The 19582-nt window shown below is 51.0% G+C and overlaps 1 protein-coding gene across 4 annotated transcripts in view; it reads right to left on the reverse strand.

Moving 5' to 3' along the window:
• The window catches only part of LOC139364368 (uncharacterized), a 62289-nt gene extending 43582 nt beyond the window's left edge, over positions 1-18707 (reverse strand). For all 4 annotated transcript variants that reach the window (XM_071100599.1, XM_071100602.1, XM_071100601.1 and 1 more), the window contains exon 1: positions 12364-18707. In XM_071100599.1, the coding sequence (XP_070956700.1) occupies positions 14427-15113 (687 nt within the window). In that variant the 5' untranslated portion in view covers positions 15114-18707 and the 3' untranslated portion in view covers positions 12364-14426. The remainder of the gene's footprint in view (positions 1-12363) is intronic.
• Positions 18708-19582: the final 875 nt, after the last annotated feature.

Here is a 19582-nt window from a genome sequence, read left to right on the forward strand (position 1 = left end):
AAAGGCGATGCCTCGCCTGCAGTTTTTAGTTTCATAATATTTTTTAAAACATTATTTTAGAAAAGGCCAAAATGGCAACTCAGGTATCCCACTGCGTTCTCACGGCCCCCTAGGGCGGTGGACCTCTCCCTACAGACACAGAATGCTTAGTTTTCTCGCGCTGGGGGTAGAACACCCAGAAGATGCCTCGCAGGTTCCTTTCTCCCGACTCTACATTTGACTAGGACCCGGAGAATGTTTGTGTCTGACTCCTGGAGGGGGCAGGACCCAGGACACCGCACTTGGGACCTGGCGGCTGCCCAGCCTCTAACCCCCGCTTGACGGTCCACCTGCGCCTGGCGCGTTTCTTGCTACCAGTGGCGCCCCCCACAACCAGCGTGTCGGGTCAGGAGGGGCAGAGCAGATGAGAAGGTTGCATTCGGGGTGTCCTGACTCGGGGCCAGCCAGACAGGAGCGAGCTGGGGCCGAACCCTTGATATAGCTCCTGATGGGGCCGAGCCCTTGATATAGCTCCTGACGGCCCCGGATCAGAGTGTTTGGCGACTGCCCTGCCCCAGGAGCACCGGAGGAGCTCTGGCCCATGCGTAGCCAGACTAGTTAGGGTTGTTTTCGGCTTTGTTTGCTTTTAAATCTACAGGCGCCGTTTCATCTCAAGCTCTGCTCAGCCTCTGACCTCCTGTTGGCAATTCTCCTCTGGACCCTGACTTTTTTGGAGGGGGGCGGGTTAAAGTGAGAATGGGGTGGAGAGAGAAATGTTACTCGCGTGTCCTTGGCTCCCAGGGCTGGCGATGGCAGGAAAAGAGGACTCATCACTATAACCGGAGGTCGCCGGCCGCCTGTGATCTGGCGTTGCCGCCCTCGTCCCCCTGAAGTTCCCACTCAGCACGCCCGCGGTGGCGTGCATCCCAGCGAACCCTAGCCAGGCTGCGAGGCCTTCCTGCTGGGGCCAGTTCTCAGCTCAGGCTTGGAGGCGGCACTGTCCCTATTCGGTCGAGAGTCCCCTCCTATCTCTCCCTGCTCCCTTGCGGTCATCCCGTCGCCCGTTTTTCTCTTCTAGAGCTTCTCCTGGACACCAGGACGGGCCCCATCGTATTTACTGCACAAAACCCCGCTTTTAAAGCCCGGTTAGGGGCCTCTGTCCTTTGTAGGAGACTTAGAAAAAGTGAAATTGAGCGCCCTGTGGGTGGCCCTTCTAAGAAGAGAAGACTCTCCTTCGTTTGCGTCTCTGCTCAAGTGCTTTAAAGTTACACTAAGGACCTGCTCTCTATTCCTTTACTGTGGACGGAGTGGGGTGGGGGGGCGCGGCGGAGGGGGGAAGGAGAAGGCGATCTGAGGATAGTAGCTGCCCTGTAGACATTGGCTGCTCTCCTCCAAAGCTCCAGGGTGGGAATTTCTCCACCAGAATTGCAATGTGGGTGTCTGGAAGGTTTTTGAATGTAGGACTTTAGAGGCACTCCTACTCCATTTCACCTCCCCAGCCCTCCTCCTGGAGTCACCAAACTCCCTGTCAGGGCCAAGTTGTCCTCCCTGGCTTTGCATACCAGAGCTGTTCATCTGGGACCTGTCCAGCCTGCCAAGCAGTTTTTGAGGTTCTGCCTCTGCCTCCAAGTCCTGGTGTTTTTGGTGGCTGCCCCAGCCTGCAGAAGTGAGAGGAGTAAAAGCTTTGAGCTTATAAATCCACTTAAAGCAACTATTACACTTTTCTCTTTCTGACCATGTGTGAAACAACACATATTATTAATGATTTGAGTCTATAATTCAGGAAACAGGAGATATTTTTTATACAGGTCTCTTCTTTCTCCACTGTGGGGTCCCTCCTCAACAGAGATCCCCTAATATATGCAGTCAAGGAGAGGTTTCAGGAATCCAACATCTGTTCCTGTTGGTTTGAAAGTTAATGAAACTCGACTATAATTCCAATTATTTCCAAAAGTATCTTGTTCATTTGTCTGAAACAGCCAGGTAAAAATTACAACCTGCAAACTGATGCTAAATTGGTCCTTTTTCTGCTCACCCTAAAGTTGGCCAAACTAATAGCAAATAATTTTAGATGATTCACATTTTGGCGTAATTGCCATCACATCTTGTTCCCAAGGTGTTCTCCAGTTGGTCGGCTGACTGTCTAGCCAGGTCTTCTGCATCTACTCAGCCTGGTTCTCTTCCAGAGTTCCTTAATTTGATTTGGTCTCATAGAATCCCCATCTCCAGGTCCCCTTATTTCCCACCCCGCCCCCCGCCACCAACACCACCAGATCAATCGCAGAGACAATTGATTTTTTTGTGTCCTGTTCAAACCAAAAAGTGCTGACATCTTGGGAAGTGGGCAACAACTCTCATGGACTATCAGACAAACAGGCCAATGTCCAGATTTAGGGATTAAAGTTGTGTGTGCACACATATATGTTGAAGTACATATGCATGTAATCATGTTCATACACCTGACTGTGTATACAAATGATAGTGTTGAGAAATTGAGACAAATTTTCAACGTAATGCTAGAATGTAAACAGAGTGAGAAATCATATTAATCTGGACAAATGAAGAGGTGAATCACACCTAAATGTCTAGGAGTAGATCATTAATTATGAAATCCGAGACTCTTTTGAGCATCCTATGCTTGCTAGAAATGAATCATCTTTTTTTCTCTCTCTTTTATTGAAAATAAGACCCTAAATTCCTTTTGACTGAAAGGAAGTTACCAGACAAGATGCAATTTTCTCTTTCTTTTCTGACAACTCTGTCATCCAAAGGATCACAGCCATGTCAGGGTGTCTGTCTTGGAAAGAAAAAAAGAGAGAGAGAGAGAGAGAGAGAGAGAGAGAGAGAGAGAGCTAGTGAGAGAAGCCCTGAAGCCCGTGGCCATCTTTGCATCAAAATTTTCCAGACCTCTATTTTTGATTGTGATCCCACTGATCTGAGTTTGAAATGCGAACGCAGTGAAGCCCCTAAGCCTTCAATCGTGTGAAATTTTCAAAAGATCTCTAGAAGCAATCTCAGGCTGCCTGACCCCTGACAGGCACCGATCTCTTTATTCCTCTCTCTGCCAGCACTTCATTTGTCGGAATATCTTTCAGATTTGCACCTCCAGATGACAAACCTGAGTGTTTATTATGTGTACATGAATCGGAAATCTTCAGGCCCGCACAAAAGCACCATTTTAAACATAATATTTAATTTCCCAGCCTAAGTGTCTGCTTCTTTATTTGCTTTTCATTAGCTTAAATATTTTTTCCAGGTCTCCCCACGTGTCACTTTGATATTTAGATGATTCTCTCTTCTAATCATCATTTCCCCCTTGAAAAATCCCCGGTTGCCCGCGACTGCTGGGCTCACACGGCAACGTCACCGTGTGGCGGATGGCGAGGACTCATAGCTCGAGGCACAGCAGTTCAGGGAGTGCGGGGTGGGGGGCGCGTCTCCAGACAAGGTAAGGGCCAGTGGGGTGCCAAAGAAAGACTTGCTTTTTAAGCCAGAGGCCAGGACTGGGGCCCAAGGCAGTGAAGACCCTCCCATCTCACTCCATCCTTCTGCTTCAGGCCTTTTTAATTCCCCATATTACTTTTGAAAAAACAAAACAAACCCTCAGGTGTCTTGAGAAAGTGCTGGGGGCAGCTTTAACTGATTCGCGTGTGCTCCGCTACTGGTCCTCTGAGCGTGGGCGTCAGGTTTAGCCATTCCACCCGAACCAGTTCGACTCATTCCTGTCTCGGGACTTGTTTTTCCGCCTGCCTTTCTGTGGGCACCTAAATCCTGGGAGCTTGAGGGCACTAGAGGGCAAGGGGATGGAGGGCGCTTCTTGAAAGAGGGCTGCTTTGTTAAAATGTCCCATGCCAAATAATTTCAGGGACAAGCCTTTGGGGTCGAGATGCCGCCCACCCCTCCCCCAACCTCAGCCCCAGATCGGGGCTTTAGATCCCAGCCTGGCACCCAGGTGGACTGAGTTGAGACAGGGACGAGCTCCAGCTCTGCAGAACCCAGAGGTGACTCGCCACTCTCAAGCACAGTCCCAGGTCGAGAGGTGGTGGGCTGAAGCCTGAACCCCCCTCCCTGTGCGTTTGGATGGGCCATGTTGCTATGATTAACTTATTAAACCCCCTGATAATTATTTTAATTTGACTCGAAAAAATACTTTGGGCGGCGTTGTGATGTGTTTGTATTTATCCATCCCCCCTATAAAACCTGTGTTAAAACAAATGTTACTTTTCTCTCTCTGTACATAGACCCTCCCTTTTTGAAATAGACCGCAGGGACTGCCATTAGATCGAATGGCAAGTCTTTATGGAAAGTGTTTTGCATAATTACATACCAAAGCCAGAACAGTCACCTCCACATTTTATGGGTCACAAACCATCAACAATTGCCACATTATTGTCCACGAAACCTTAGTCTCTTCATTGATGGAGCGGACTCCACTGCCTAATCTAGAACCGGAGAGGATGGAAATTTCTTCTAATAAGAACCTGAGAAGATTATGTCCCCACTGACAACGTGTTTACATGTAGTTATAAAGTTCAGAGGACCGACCAAGAGAGGAAAGGAAATCGGACTAGGCCTGATTAAGAACGGCGCATCGGTCTAATATAGATAGCGCATCAAAAGGAGCGGCTGAATGCCTCTCCCCTTTTCAGATCCGACCCCTTTTCTACCTTTGTGATGCAGTAATTAAGATATTCTTATTTAGACAGACAGCTTCTCTGGTAACTGAATAATATTAGCTCCTTTGATGTCAAACTTTTGACAGTTATCACACCAGCACTGGGCAATTTAGCACAAATGCCCTCCTTAAAAAAAAAAAAAAGAAAGAAAGAAAGAAAGAAAGAAAACCCCCATCGGCTTTGAAGAAATCTAATAAGTGTGATCCTTATCACCAAATGATCTAAATCGCCGCCGACAGACCGCCTAGCTATAATTTACATTCGGTTGTACATAATGAAGCCGAATTTGGGTTTTAACTCATTGAGGCAGCATTGGTGGAAAGTGGGGTCGGAGCCCCACACTTACAGCTCCCCCATTCCAGACACCCAGAACTGCTGACGAGTGCAATAGAAAAACCCCACATTCTACCCGGTCAGGGCGGGGATGGGGCAGAGGTGGGGGCAGGTGCGGGTAGAGTCCACCGCCCTTGCCCCAGCTCCGGAGAGTCCGGCAGGACCAGCCACCTACTCCCGGGATGAGCCGTCGCTGTTGCTTTCCGAGCTTGGTCGCCAAATTTGGGATTTGCCAGATGGCAGGATTATCTTCGCGTCTGTTATATTATGTGTGCGTTGCGGGGGGAGCGGGGGTGGAGAGCGAAGACAGGGAAGTCCAGAGACCGCGCTGATCCCTTTAAAAATACACGCATGTTCCCTCTTTGCCCACTCCCGGGCTGCAGCCGCCGGGACCCTTACCGGAGTTCCTGGCACCTCGGAGCGGCCACGGCAGGCAGCAGGCGGAGCCTCTGCCACCCCTGCCCTTCGGTTCCGGCCCCCTGCCCGCATCTCTAGACCTGGGGCCCTGTGCCCAGATGCGAGGAACTGGGGGTTGGGAGTGCGAATGTGAGAACTTACCCCAGAGGAGAAAGGGGGGAGGTATGAGAGTTGGAAGGGAAGGGGGCAAAGAGGGCGGGTTAGGAAGGATGGGACTGTGACAGTGGCACCTGGAAGGCATTGTCCTAACGAGCGACACCTGTCAATCTCCGCTCCGGGGTCCCGGGGCCGGGGGCGGGGAGGCCGCGGGTCTCTGTGGTGATGTCATCTCAGAGTCCTTTCCCGGCTAAGGGCGGGAAGGCTGGGAGGGGCGCGGAGCTAGGAGAAGGATGGGGGAGGAAAAGAGAAAATAAACAGAAGTCGCTCTCACTCGCCACATCCTCTGTTCGCAAATTACATGGAAATCAAAAATCCAACTTCAATGTTATTTCTAATTTTGATTGATCGTCTTGCCTTTTCACTGGGGGAGGAGAAATAGGGTTGCTGCATCTCATCCCACAACCCACACAATCTGTGGGGAAGTCTTGTTGCCCGAAAGCTCGGAGGTGACCGACTCTCCTAGACCCAGCTCCCCTATTTCCCTGGCGGTTGTTCCAAGCTTTAGGCTTAAAGAGGAAACACTTGGAGATGAGTTTTGAAAGTCTTCCGATATTGCAGGGGGCAAGGAGGGGGAGTTAATTAACTCTGGGTTTGTTCAGCGAGTGGGAGAGGGGGACTCGGCGTGGGTGGGCGGGCCAGGTCGAACGCGGGGGAGCGCAGTGCGGGAGGCTTGTGAGCCCAAAGCCCCTGCTTGCAGGCCCAGATTGGGGGGAGGAGGTCTACGGTGGCCTGGGCCGGGGGTGCGGGGCGGGGGTGTTGCTGAGGTACCCCAGGGAGTCTCCCAATGGTCCTAGAGAAATTCTGATCTCCCACCTACTGAGTCCCCACCCCCACCCCACAGTGCGCTACCGAACTCTCCCTCTTTCTATTCTTTTCCGCCCGAGCTAATTAGCAGCCTGCCAGCGGCCTGATTTATGGAAACGCTCGGGCGGGCGGAGACCCGCCGCTAGTCTAGCCGGGCTGCCTCGGGGCGGAGTGGAGGAGGAGTCTCGACCGGCCCCCTCTGTTGAGTTTCCCTTCTCGGGGTCGGAAAATGGAAGTTGTCGGTCCCCTACTGCCGTCACCCGGGCTGGTCTAGGAGACCCCCACGCCCTCGCTTCCCCCGCCTGGGGTGCAGAAAGCCCTGGCGCTAGCGGAGCGGGCGGAGGCCAGTGGCCGCACAGCGTGCTGCGGACACCCGAGGCCGCCAGGTTCCAACTCCAGCTAACTCCGAAGGCGGGCTGGACGCCGATGGGGTCCGAGCCGCCTATGCCCAAGTTGGGGGCCTAGCTTCCCACCTCCAGGTCCCCAGAGAAGGGAAATTAGACCTGCAAGGGGAGGGGCGCTGCCCAAGATCGGCTTCACCTCTCCGCACCCCTCCAAGGCCGCAGAGAATCACTAGGCCAGGGTGGGCCCGAAAGGAGCCACTGGCCCTGCTGGCCCGGGAGTCGCTGGCTAGCGCCTGGGGAGGGCGTGGTTCTCTCCACTTTCCCTCTGGTGCACTTTCTCCAGGGGCGTATCCTCAGAGGGCTCCTCTAAGTAGGAGTCTTCAAACAAGAGTTGGAATTTCTCCGAGGTGAGTGCAGGTCACAGGCCATTTCTGGAGCCACCCGGCGGGGCATTTGCCCGAAGACCCGGCACAGTCTCCTCGCCATCTTCGGGCTGCTTTGGATAGTCAAGGGGGTAGAGGGGTCGAGGAGTATTCCCTCTTTCCCATTTGATCCCAGAAATGAGGATGGAGAGCAAGCGGAGTGAACGAGCCGGGCAAGAAAGTGCAGCAGGACCTGTTGCTGGCGCTCAAGCAGCCTCACCTCGGAGGGAATGTTGGACACCTTGATTTCTCCAAGGAGCACCAGTGCTCTCCCCACCTCGGGGAGTCTTGGGGGAAAGAGACTAGCAGACGCAGAGGGCCAGAGGCCCGGGGAACTCTCCCGGGCTTAGGTTTGGAGTGCAGACAGGGACAGAGTGGGGTGAAGTCACTGTGAAAAGGATAGCGTCCCTACACCCGGCTAAGACTGAAATTGCAATTGTAGGGAACTGAGATCTCCAAAAGAGTGTGTAAGGTTTACTTTAAAACACCCAACCAGTTCATGTTTTTCAGAAGGCATTCTGGATGCCCTGACGGGGGCATGTCGGGAATGGGACCCTTCTTCCCTCCCCACAAGAACTTCAGACACCTGCTCTATCCTGCCTTCAGCCCCCAGGCCCCCAGGACCCCTCCTTCCCGGGTTTCCCTCACATAAGAGAGTCATTTAATGTGATAGATAACTCAGCCCCGGCTCAACTCACCCACCCACACCCTGGGGAAGTTTAGTCTCCTCATCCTCCTCACCCTGCTGCCACCATTTCTAAAGGGTTAGTAAGAGTCCAGGAGTCATGCAGGCCCTGGGCTTTCCCCAACCGGCTAGAAGAAGGAAGTAGACGCCCTTAGCCAGCTGGGGAGCTGGGCTGGGCGCCGATCTGTATTTCGGGGTTCAGTCCCATGGGTGGCAGCCTGGCTGAATTCCCAACTGTGCTAAGGGCTGGGGTCACCTGCCCAGATACGTTGCATAGCCCAAACCCATGACAAAAGTCTGAGTGGAAATGGAACCCTCTTTCTCCCACACACCAAAATGTCGCCTTTTGGCAGTGCGGCCCCTAATCCTGCATGTCGCCTGAGGGTCACACTGCAGGCGCAGGGCTTCGCTGGGTCCTGCCTCCTGGAAGGTGCTCACAGACCAACTCCAGGGTCGACAGCCGGCACAGCAAATGCTGGCGGTTAGGTGCTCAAATAACATTCTTCATTCCTCTTTTTCAAAGTTGATTTATAGCAATCGACAGGTTAAAGCCTCATCTGACTTCATTACTTTTAAAAGCTGTCTATTTCACAACTGTCACTTTTCATCACTTAGCTCAAATAAATACCTGAAGAAATGAATTGGAAGAGACTTTCAGATCATGTTTATAATTCTTGGTCGCTGCGTTAACATTCCTAATGACCTGACCCTCTGAGTTTCTGCAGCCTTCTAAATTGGGCCGAAAATTCCTCCTTATATACTAGAAAACTTCAAGGAAGGTGAGGTGGCCGGAAATGCGGCTCAAGGGAGAAGTGCAGCGGCTGCATGTCGAAGGCGCAGCAAAGCATCCCAGCAGCTGCGAGAGCCCAGGCCCGAGACCCAGGGCCACAGACAGAGGGACAGCTCACGGGTCAGGGGATTCCCTTGGAACCAGCTGCTGACAGGAGGGCCCCAGCCTCCCAGCCGCGCCGCCCGCCCGCGTTCCTCGGGTACCGCCAACCAGGCTGCAAAACCACGAGAAAATTCATACCAGAAGGAAACGCTGTTCATTGGGACTATTACTATTATTATTTCTATCACTGTTTCAAAAATGATTTTAAAGGGCCCCCACGACCGCAGATTAGGAGTGGCAAAGTGAGAGCCATTTTCTCCCAGTCATCTTTGACTCAGAGTTTGTGAGACACCCAGAAAGAGCAGAAGCGTGGAAACGAAATCGTACGCACTGAAGTCCGTTCAATAAATTGAAATAGTTTCTTCAATTTTGCCACCATTTGCCCAAGCCTTCTAGTATTACCAGCGGGTGGTAATACTTTCACTTTCTCTCTCTCTCTTTCTCTTTCAAGCTCTATCTCTGTCTCTCTCTCACACACACACAGACACACACACACACACATACACAGAGCTCTAAGAAAATAGGGGGAAGAATACAGAAAAAAATAAACGAAAGGAGAGGTAAGAAAAAAACTACAGAAAATAAAAGGAAAAGGAAGGGAAGAAAAAAGAAATGAGAGAAAAGAAGAAAGCCAGGAAAAACCAAAAACTATTTTTTTTTCTTTTTTAGTTTGGGGAACAACTATAGAACACATATTTTCCTTCTTTTATTTTTTTCTTTGAAAAAGAACAACAACAACAAAACCCTAAGCTGCGTCTCTGAGCTTTTAGTGGATTGGGCGCTTGCTCGGTGTGCCTGGGCCGAGGCTGACTCCAGCGCTCCGCTCCCCGAGCCTAGGGACCTGCAGCCCCAGCGTCCGCCCCGCCCGGGAATTTCGAATATTTCCCCCGAGCGGCGGCGCGCGGAGTGTGCCTCGCGCCTCTCGCCACCACAGCTCTCCTCGCCGCCGCCAACCTTCCCCAGTCGTGGCCTCCGACCTTCGCCCACCCTGCGGACAGCTCGGCCTAGGTGGGTCTGAGCGCTCCCGACTTTCCGCTCAGAGGCTTTAGGAACCCGGAGTTAAAGCTGCTCGGTGGCCGCTGCCTCGCTGCGGGGACGCGGCGGCGGATGCGCTGGGTGGCAAAAACCTGGGCGCGCTGCCGTACCTTGGAGCGCCACCTAGCCGCAGAAACTGGAATGACGCCGCCGAGCCTCCCAGCCTGCTGCAGCCTAACTTGAACGTCACCCGGACTTTTTCCCTAATCGAAACCCTCAGAGAAGTGCAACGCACAGGCCTTCTGACGGGTTAAAAACCATTATCTGTGACCGACAGATCCCACAGTGGCTGCATTGGGATGAAGGGAAAATAACAGGAGAAGGAGAAAAATATATAGGCACAATTTCACCAAGTCTAAAGTAGTCACTCAAGCTGGGGAGCTGCTTTCCTAGAAAGGATAAAATAAATGAGACATGGTCTTTAGGAAGCCACTAGTTCGGGCCGCCGTGTATTTCGGGTCACGCAGTTGCGGCCAATGCAGATATCTCCCATGAGGTGGTGCCTATAAAGTCATCCCTTCCCAATTATGATTTCCACCAAAATTCACTTATTCTGGTCAGTCCAGCATTAAAGGCGTTCTGCAGTGCCAGTCGCCAGCCTACTGGGACACTGCACCCACAGCTTTTGGCTTTGCTGACTAACTAACCTAAAATATAGCCCCCAACATGTACACCTATCCGCTGGTGAAAGTAGTAACTGACAAGAATTGCAAATTACACAGCCTTTCTTTCCAAGGTGCAACTGGGCATTTGACACTATTTTATCCAGTTGATGACAGGTTTGCCCCGATCTTACATCCACACGACCATAAAATACACAGAAAACTTAATCCACTTACATGGTGAGCCTTTGCTTCAATTTGTCTTCGAAGTGCACCATCCCAGAGATGGGTGTTTTAAGTTAAAACAAATGTTACATGCCAAAAATGGTTTTAAAGTAGAGCATCTCTCTCACAGTCCAGTGAGGATTTGTGTGGTTTCTTTGTTTTGAAGGAAGGTGCAGAACCTTTATTTAATGTAGTTTTTATTACAAATTTCAAATCTTTTTATTTTTTAAGGACCTCTGTGGACCCTACAAATAATAGGAACTGAACTGGAGACTATAGGGTGGGGTTACAGTTTATTTGGTGGTGTGTAAGCCCCTGTATTTCCCTGCCCGAGCAATCCCAACATAGAGATCGCTTCTTGAACCTCCGCAGTCCCCTGAGTTAGCGGAGTGAGCCCCCAAAGGGCAGGCAGGGTATAGACTGAGTGCCCCTTCTCCCTGTAACCAGGGCTCCTCCTTGCTGATTAGGAGCTCTCAGATCTTGCTCAGAAATTACGCCAGAAAAACAGCCAGGTTGGCTTTCTGGCTGGCTTGTCTCTTCTCCATCAGGCTAGGAAAGATTCCTGTAAGACCACACAGAAGAAAGGCCCCAATTTCCTAGCAGAACTTGAATGAGCATTCCTAATAACTGCCAGCTAAGGAGGGGTGGCCCGGGCCCTGGGGGTCTTGAGGCCTGGGCATGGGGGTGGGGGTTGGTGCTAACATGGGGAGAAGGCAGCTGATGAAACATAATAGGAGCGCAGGGGGAATTCCCAAGAGGGTCCTGGGGCCCACTGATGGCCAGCAGTGAGGAACTAGGACAAAAACGGAGGAGAGGAAAGCATAGAAAATGGTATGTGTGAATCTGCATGCCTACAGTTTGGAAAAGGAGTTCTGAACTGGAAAAGGTCTTCTCTCTCTCTCTCTCTTCAAACCCCCACCCCGCCTTCTTCTCTCCCTTCATTTCTCTCTCCTCCAACCCTTCCTCTTCTCACATTAAGGTTTTCTGTTTGTTTGTTTTTTTTTTCACCCAATAATGCCTGGAGATGAAAAATGATTTTTATTGCTATTACACTTCCTACCGCAAGATGCAGTGCAAGGCGGCCGAGTTTGTATTACAACTATGTCACAATGTTTCACTGATGCAAAACATGTAGCCAGAGGGTGTTGCTAATGACTCCTGGATTAGAGTGAGATTGAGACTGGGAGAAAAAGAGAGAACAAGAGACAGAGGAAGGGAGGAGAGAGACGAATTTCATTAGAGAACGGGGAAAATCACTGTATAATCAGCTCTAATAATCTAATCAGGATATTTTCAGATTTCCAGGTTCTCTCCACGCTTAAGAGTGTGAGCTACAGAGAGACCATTATCCTTTTAAACACCACAAAGGTTTTTTTGCATGTTAATAACTATTAATTATGTTTACAGCCAGTTAAGTGAAGAACTCTCCTTTGGAAAGAAACTTCGGAAAACGCTTAATAGCAGACTAAAGCTTTTTCCTGGAGCCAAGGTCGCTTGGAGGGAGGTGGGGGCAGGGTAATCACCCAAGGGTGTGCCGAGCCCCAGGCAGCTAGCAGAGGCTTAAAGCCCCTGCCCGTGGTCGTGCACACAAATGTGCAAACGCCTGTGACGGCCTGTTGGGGTCCAGGGTGCCCCGTCGGACCCGTGGCGGAACTCATAGGCGCAGCCAGCCGCCCGGGCTCGGCTTCCGCTTGGTCTTGGCAAAAATGTCCCTCCGGGCTCCGAACTCCCCGGCGCCCTCCCCCGAGACCAGCTCTATTTAGGGAAACGGGAGGTTTCGCGGTTCCTACCGTGGCCCAGGCCGGTCCCACCGCCCAGCAGTCCGCTTCTGCCCCCCGGGGCACAGCAAGGAGGGCGTTCCCTCTGGGCTGCGGCCCTTTGAACCCGGGAAGCCCTCGACTCCCGCCAGGACTCGCGGAGCTCGCTCGGGGCCCGGCTGCGGAGCCGAGTGTGGGTGGCGGGTGGCGTTGAAGGGGAGTGGGGGAGGCTGGAGGGGATGGAGGGGCGGGGGCGGGAGCCGGGCGTTAAGCCTGGAAGCTTGGCTGTTTACCCAAACGATTTTCCTTTCAGACCCGAGACGCCAATGAGACAAGATCAAACTCCCCTTCTCGTAGTGCGTGTGTGGGGGGTGTGTGTGTGTGTGTGTGTCCTCTTCCAGGAGGGGTTTTGTGAATGGGGGCTCCAGGATGTCGGCTGGGAGGGACCAGAGGCCGGCCCGGGCACCAGCGCCTCCTCCCGGGGACTGGGAGAAGCCGGTCGGAGGGCTCGAGGTCTGAGCGCACCGAAGGGCGCGGCGCCCCAGTCACAGTGGTCCTCTGGGAGAGAAGGGAAAAACAGGAACACAGGCCACGGAGAGCGAGGGGCCGCGTCCCCAAAGGCCCAGCCAGGAGACACACGGTCGTGTGCAGGAGGGGGAGGGGGAGAATAATATGAATCACATCCTCCTTCCAGTCCCTTAATTTCCGATCCCTCCAAAGCCACTGGTTTCTTCCCGACTCCCTCGCTCGAGATCTATTAGCTGCAAATTAGGCCAAGGTTTTGGCGATTACGGTGCAATTCAGGCCGAGTGACACGCGCCGCCTGGCCTGCGCCTGGGTCTCTCTTCGCACTGCAAAATGGTTAGAAACGAAGAGAGGATGGGTAGCCTGTACTGATAAGACATTGGTCATTTTAAAAAGGGCCCCGACCGAAGAATATCCGTCAGCCTGGGGGATCTGGGGAAGGGGGAAGAGGGAAGAGGAGCCGAGCAGGCTGAAGTCTGAGCTGCGGCGCAGCAGGTGACAATAGTCCTGGGCATGGCTCCTGCAGTTGCTCTGGGGACGAACCGGGACTAAAATCTCGTTTAAACAACAACAACAACAACAGTATTAATATCACTGATAAAAAGAATCAGAAGGCAGCATATTTATTAAGATCATAAATGATTAAAATCTGGTTACATGAACATTGTATGTATAGTTAATGGCACTACCTCCCACAACTCATTGCTCACCGAAGATCGATTAAAGGCTTAACTAAAGAATTCTTTCTGGAAGAAAAAGGTGTTATTGCGATGCTCTGACTCACCCTCTATTGCTTCTTCTGCATCAGCCTGGCCCTAGTGCCCCCCACTCTTCCCACATATGCATCCCTTACTGAAGGATTCTCTCTCTTTTTTAACTGACCAACCACCAACTCCCTGTCCAGAATATTCTTATTTAACCAGAATTCCCCTCCGCTGGTGCTGACATGGATGGGGCATATTAGGGACCTGCTAACCCTTCTTCAGGCCTCTGTGTCTTCTGCTCAGGTGTCCCAGGCCTGGAAAACACTCTAGGGGGGACTCTAGGGGCCTCTGGCTTTCTCCCACATGTCAGGGGTGGAGGGCTGCAGCTCCAAGGCTCAGAGGGAGCCGAGGCAGCTGATGGGCCTCTGAGTATGAGTAGAGGTGCTTAAGGACCTAGCTACGCATGTTGTTGGCCTGGAATAAATGTGTGTAAGAGGGGAGATGCTCATGGAGGAAACCGGATGTGCCTAATAATGATTGACACCACCATCTAACATTTATTAAGCGCTTACTACGTGCCAGTCACTGTGTCCACATCTCTGGGGCCTCCAAGCCTGAGGACAAACCACTGTGGCCAAGGGTAGGCCTCTGAGCCGGGTGGCTGGGCCAGGGCAGCCAGCCAGCCAGATAGGTGTCCTTGTGTGGCTGAGGTCAAGGTTTCCGCTTCCCCGTCCGTCCTGGGGTGGCATCCAGGAGCCAGACCGAGGCCTTCTCCCCACCTGCCCGCCGTCGTCCCCTGACAACCAGTCCGTAGCGTGTGGCCATGAGCTGTGCGGGCTTCCAGGCCAAAGGGGAGGTCAACAGGTTCTAGCCACGTTCGCTCTTCTTCGAGCTCAAGTCCTTAAAAGAACGTAGACCGGGCCGAGAGGGCCGCGGAGGCCAGGCTCGGGCAGATGGGGAGTGCTCAGTGCGCCGAGGCCAAGTCCACAGCCAGTCCAGGAGCCCCGCATCCTGTGCCTCCTCCCGCTCAGGTCGCGGCAACGCTGCACCAGGAGAGGTGCGCCTCCCTCGCGGTGCCAGAGGGCGCTTGACTGACTCCCGGGCTTCAGCAGCCGCGAAGGCGGCCCCCGGCTTTCGCGGCCTGGTGCGCACCCAGGGCAGGGGCCAGGCGCGGCACTCGGGCCGCTCTCCACGCCCCACCCCGCCGGGGTGTTCTAGCCTCCAGCTCCAGGCAGCCAGAACGGGAGTTTTCCTCCATTCTCCGACTCTTCCTCCCATCCCCCTAACGCAGGAGGCTGAGACTCGCCGGTGACCCAGTGCCGCGCCCCGTGAGAATGGAAAAAAGCAGGCGCTGCTCTCTGTCTGGAGACAAAAGGCCTCTGCTTTCAGGCTCCCTCGGGCTTGGCCACTAGGTCTTTCGCACCGGCTTCCACCTATGCAGAGGAGGCAGGAGCAGGTGAAAGCGGCGATGCAGCGAGGGCTCAGCCAGCGAGTCTTAATTGATCCCAGAAACTGAACACCTCCGAATCCACGGGCATAGGTACGACCAGGCATCTGCTGCAGAAATACACAGTCTGCCCCCAGCACCCCTCAGCAGCCCCCATCCAGCCATCTTCTTATAAAGGGGCCCCTGGTTGCCGGTGTTTTCCTTCTAGTCTGATTGCAAATCACCTGGCAGCTAGAAACCCTCGCCCCCTGATATCGACCTGCAGAGGTTACTCCTTTCCCTAAAAACGACTCTGGCTTGCTTTCTTCTACTAGACCCACGGGAGAATTCACTGGTTTTTACATTAAAAAACAAAAACAAAAAAAACTTTAAACGCTCTCTGGGTGTGAGATGTGGTTGGAACTCTCCGAGTCTCCTGGTTCACCACACTAACTCTCTGCTGCTCCTGAAAAGCTAGTCCTCTGAAGAAGAAATAGTCTTTTCCTGCAGTCTATCATTTCGGTATTACAAATAACTACCGTGGAGCGAGAAATACCCACGGCTTGAGAATATTGATAGATGATAGTAGCGATATTCACAATCGATCCCTTAATAGGCAGACGTCATAAATCATGTTCAATGCCCTGACAGCAGAGTACTTCACATAATAATATTATTAAGATTAAAACTCGAGAGGTATTGGAGGCAGCGGGTATTGATAGCTTCAAAAATTACATTCTGGATATGACGATGGCACGGAAAAGGACCTTGGGAAACTATAACCCCATTCCCCAAAAGTGGAGTCTTCTGGCTGCTCCTGTCTTGTGCTGAGCCCCTCCCGCCCTCCTGTCCCTGCACACACTCTTTTTCCCCACCAGTAACCCAAATCTCCCATAGGTCTGAGCAGAGAGTAGGCCCACTCTTTCTCAGAAATGCTATCCAGTAGGATAAGAATTAATAGGGTTTGGATGAGTTTCTTGGATTTAGGAACTGTTTAAAAATTCATTCCTTCAGCCTTGAATATTAAGTTTTAAAAAAATGTTTGGCAGACCTAGGAAATGATGCGTTTGTTCTTTCAATACAATTAGGTTCCTGAACAAAGTTTGCAAAATTACATATAAATAACTGAATATATGCAGATATGCCAATCTACTTCATCCCTGAAACTCAACTGCCTGTACACCTTCCGGGAACCTCGGGCCTCAGGACAAAACCCCAAACTTCACATTAAGAGTAAAAGCAGAGTGGTCACATCCCATGCAGCAGTGATAGTCTGCTCTTTGCTTCATGAGTAGAACTGATTATAAGTGCAGCTGAAATTATTTCAGAGTGGAATATTAATCAAATCAATCAGAGCTGACAAATGAGAAATATTTGAAAGTCAGTGGCAATTTACAACTTTGTTATTGGTTAAAAATCTTTTGCCTTGTAACAGTAATTAATAATGCTTAGAAAAGAACGATTTGGAAATCCCCTTCCCATTCTTTTTATTTTTCTCTGGCTCTTAAAGAAGGAAAGAGAAAGGAAGCAAATGAGTGATCAGTAGAAACAGGAAAAACACTGAGTCGTTTGTGGGGAGAACAAAACTGGAAAATATAAAAGAAAGGGAAAAAAGATTAACCCCATGGGAGGCCATCAGGAAATAAAGAAAATACAGGAGGAGGGGTAGTAAATCAGAAAATGAATTCTGTAACCATACCCCAGGAGCAGGCTGGCTAAAGGTTGAATTTCAAATGGCCCAGAAACCCCATCAAAATGAACAGTGCTGCTAAAATATCTTGAAAGTAGCTCAGCTCTGAATCCAGGCAGAGCTCAGGGTATTGTCTGTTTTGTTGTTGTTAACAATGTATTTCTTTATGGCCCAGGAGCAGCCGTGTGCAGGCTCTTTCCCAAATTCAATCTCTGGAGACCAGACTGGCTTTCATGTTTCTGGTGTTAACTCTTTCTTTTGGTCATAGCCAATCCCCCCACCCACCCATCTTACATTGATTATTAGATTGTCTCAGCCCCACCTAAACAAAATACCCAAATAATGACTTGTTGAATAACTATAAATCATTTTGGCCTCTGAGTTTGGAAAATCATTTCAGTGAAAAGGCTTTGCTGTGAAATGCTAAAGAAATTCCCAACCTTCTGCTCACTGAGGAAGAGCTGCTACTTTTATTTGTTGAGCTTTAATTTGTTGGATGTGGAAATTTTTCAGGTTGGTTAAAAAGGATGGAGGGGAAAAAACAACTTTGGCAAACTTTATCTGGACTTTACTATAAGCCCCAGTTTTGTCTCATTGAACCCAAGCTGGGTCTACAAAAAGTAGCTTGAGATTGAGATTTATTGGACTCTAAATGAAAAGATTCATTTGATATAAGAGGTTAACTCAAAGTTCCTACACCGTGACTAGCTTCAGCAAATGCCTTTGTTGGGTCAGCACAAAAGCAGTTCAAAGAAATCTTAAAAACACACCGAGATATAGACACACAAACACATTCTCCCAGTTAAGCCACAAATGCAATTCTCTTTTCTTTGTCATTTTTTTTCTGTCATTACAAACCTCCAGCTTCTTTCTAAATGGCTGGGATGGTCTCCCCTAACTCATCAAACTTTGCCATTTTGTATCTTTTGCTTTTGCTAGAACTCAATGAAAGAATGAGGGGGTATGAGAAAGTAAAAGGGGGGAAGTGAACTAATTTGGATAAAGCAGAACACTTTGTAAATGAGGTACATGGAGGATAGAGAGATACAGATGGAGGAGAGGGGCTCTAGGATTAAAAATAGGCATACTGGTTGGAAACTGATGAAATGGGTTTTCAGCGATCAGTCTATGGATTCAATAGGAACCTGGCAGAATGTAAGGATGCGATGAGGAGACCATGAGTGAGAGTGAATTCGTCAGAGAGAGTGAGAAGGGAGAAAATAGCAGCAAGGACCTGAGATCCCTTGCAAGGAGCAGACTATGGAGATGCTAATGAGGGAAAATTAACCTTGGGGTTGGGTCTGTGACATGGGCCTTCCACTGAATGTCTGATCCAGGGGCTGCCAGCAGCTTCCCTCTGCACCAGCGAAATGAGATAATCACTCTGAAACCTCCCAACCTTGGTGCAAGCAAGCTCTGAGACTGTTGTGGAGAGCAGCTAACTAACAGCTCCTTCCAAAGAGACAAACAAATAGCAACTAGGACCACAACCAGGCACCAGAGCAAACCTGTAGCTGTGGGTACATTTGTTCAACTCTAGAGCCCCTCTATGCTGGCACATTGAAGGAAGGGAGGAGCAGGTGTGGAAAACGAAAAAAATACCTTCATCTCTGTTTGTTCCAGTCTGCCACCAAAGGCCCTGGATAACCGGGCCTCAGTGAGGCAACACAAGGGATAAATGGATTTTATCTCCAGGAGCGTGGCCACTGGGCCAGGGGATTATTGCCTAGCCAGAGAAAATGTAGTGGGGAGGGGAATAAAGAAAAGAGAAGTTGAGGAGGACAGACACAAAAACAAACAAACAAAAAAGAAATTCAAAGGGAAATTCTGAAAGTGGTTTCCTGTCACATACACTGAGACATTAAAACACACACACACACACACACACACACACACACACACGGATTTTATTAAACAAACAAGCCAACAACCAAACGCACATCAAAACCACATTTGCTCCTGCTGTCATAGGAAAAGAGGGTTTGGAATGATTGTAGGGTTCTGGTAGGAACCCTTCTGGCCTTCACTACTATCAGTACCTCCCCACCGCCCCCACCCCCACCCCTCGCCCCACCATTTTCATAAATGCTCTGAAGTCCCCGCTGGAGAAGGGGCCGCACTAAGGGCTGCAAGCAAGGGGAGGACTCCCTGTTGGAGGCGAAGGGGTCGGGTTTCCAAGTAGAGACATCAGCAAACCACAATCTTAGTGACAGTGACAGCGCAAAATTATGTTTAATGTTGCAAGGGGAAAGGGGAAATATAAAATTAGCGCAAAGAAAATGTTTCCCAGACCTTCCTCACAATTAGGGCAGCAGCATATGGATGGGCACAACGGCGGGGTTGACAGCGGAGAGGGTGGGGCCTAGCAGGGCGACTGTGTTGGAGGGAGGCAAAGGCCGGAGTCCTCACTCCCCAGGAGGAGAAGGAAAGCTTCTAGAGAGAGATTAATGACAGGCCGCCCAATCACTTCACTGGGTTCGGAACCTTTTTTTGCAGAAGAGGGGATGTTCTAGATTTCCCATCCTGGTGGAGATGACAGTTCAACGACCGGCCTACTCAGTCCCAAAGCCACAGGGCGTTTTAATTAGTGATGAGGCTGGTGAAGGGGCTGACGGAGCCTGGAAGGCGGAGAAGGAAATGCGGAGGGGGAGATTCGCAGCCCCAGACCCCTCCCCCTCTTCGCCGGAGCCTCGGGAGCTGTAGGGAGAAGATGCTGAAGCGAAGTAAGAATTACTTAATAAATTAGCTGCCCCTCTTTAGAACTTGCTGTCAGCCCCGCCTCGGCAGACACACGCCGGCGGGCGAGACCCCATTGCCTTCTCACTACGTCCCTGGATCTCCATAGGCGCACCCCCACCCCCAACCAGGGCCTTGGACAGGCAGACAGCCGACAGCCCAAGGGATTGG

This window comes from Macaca nemestrina, chromosome 7, assembly GCF_043159975.1.
Source record: "Macaca nemestrina isolate mMacNem1 chromosome 7, mMacNem.hap1, whole genome shotgun sequence".
Taxonomy (NCBI): domain Eukaryota; kingdom Metazoa; phylum Chordata; class Mammalia; order Primates; family Cercopithecidae; genus Macaca; species Macaca nemestrina.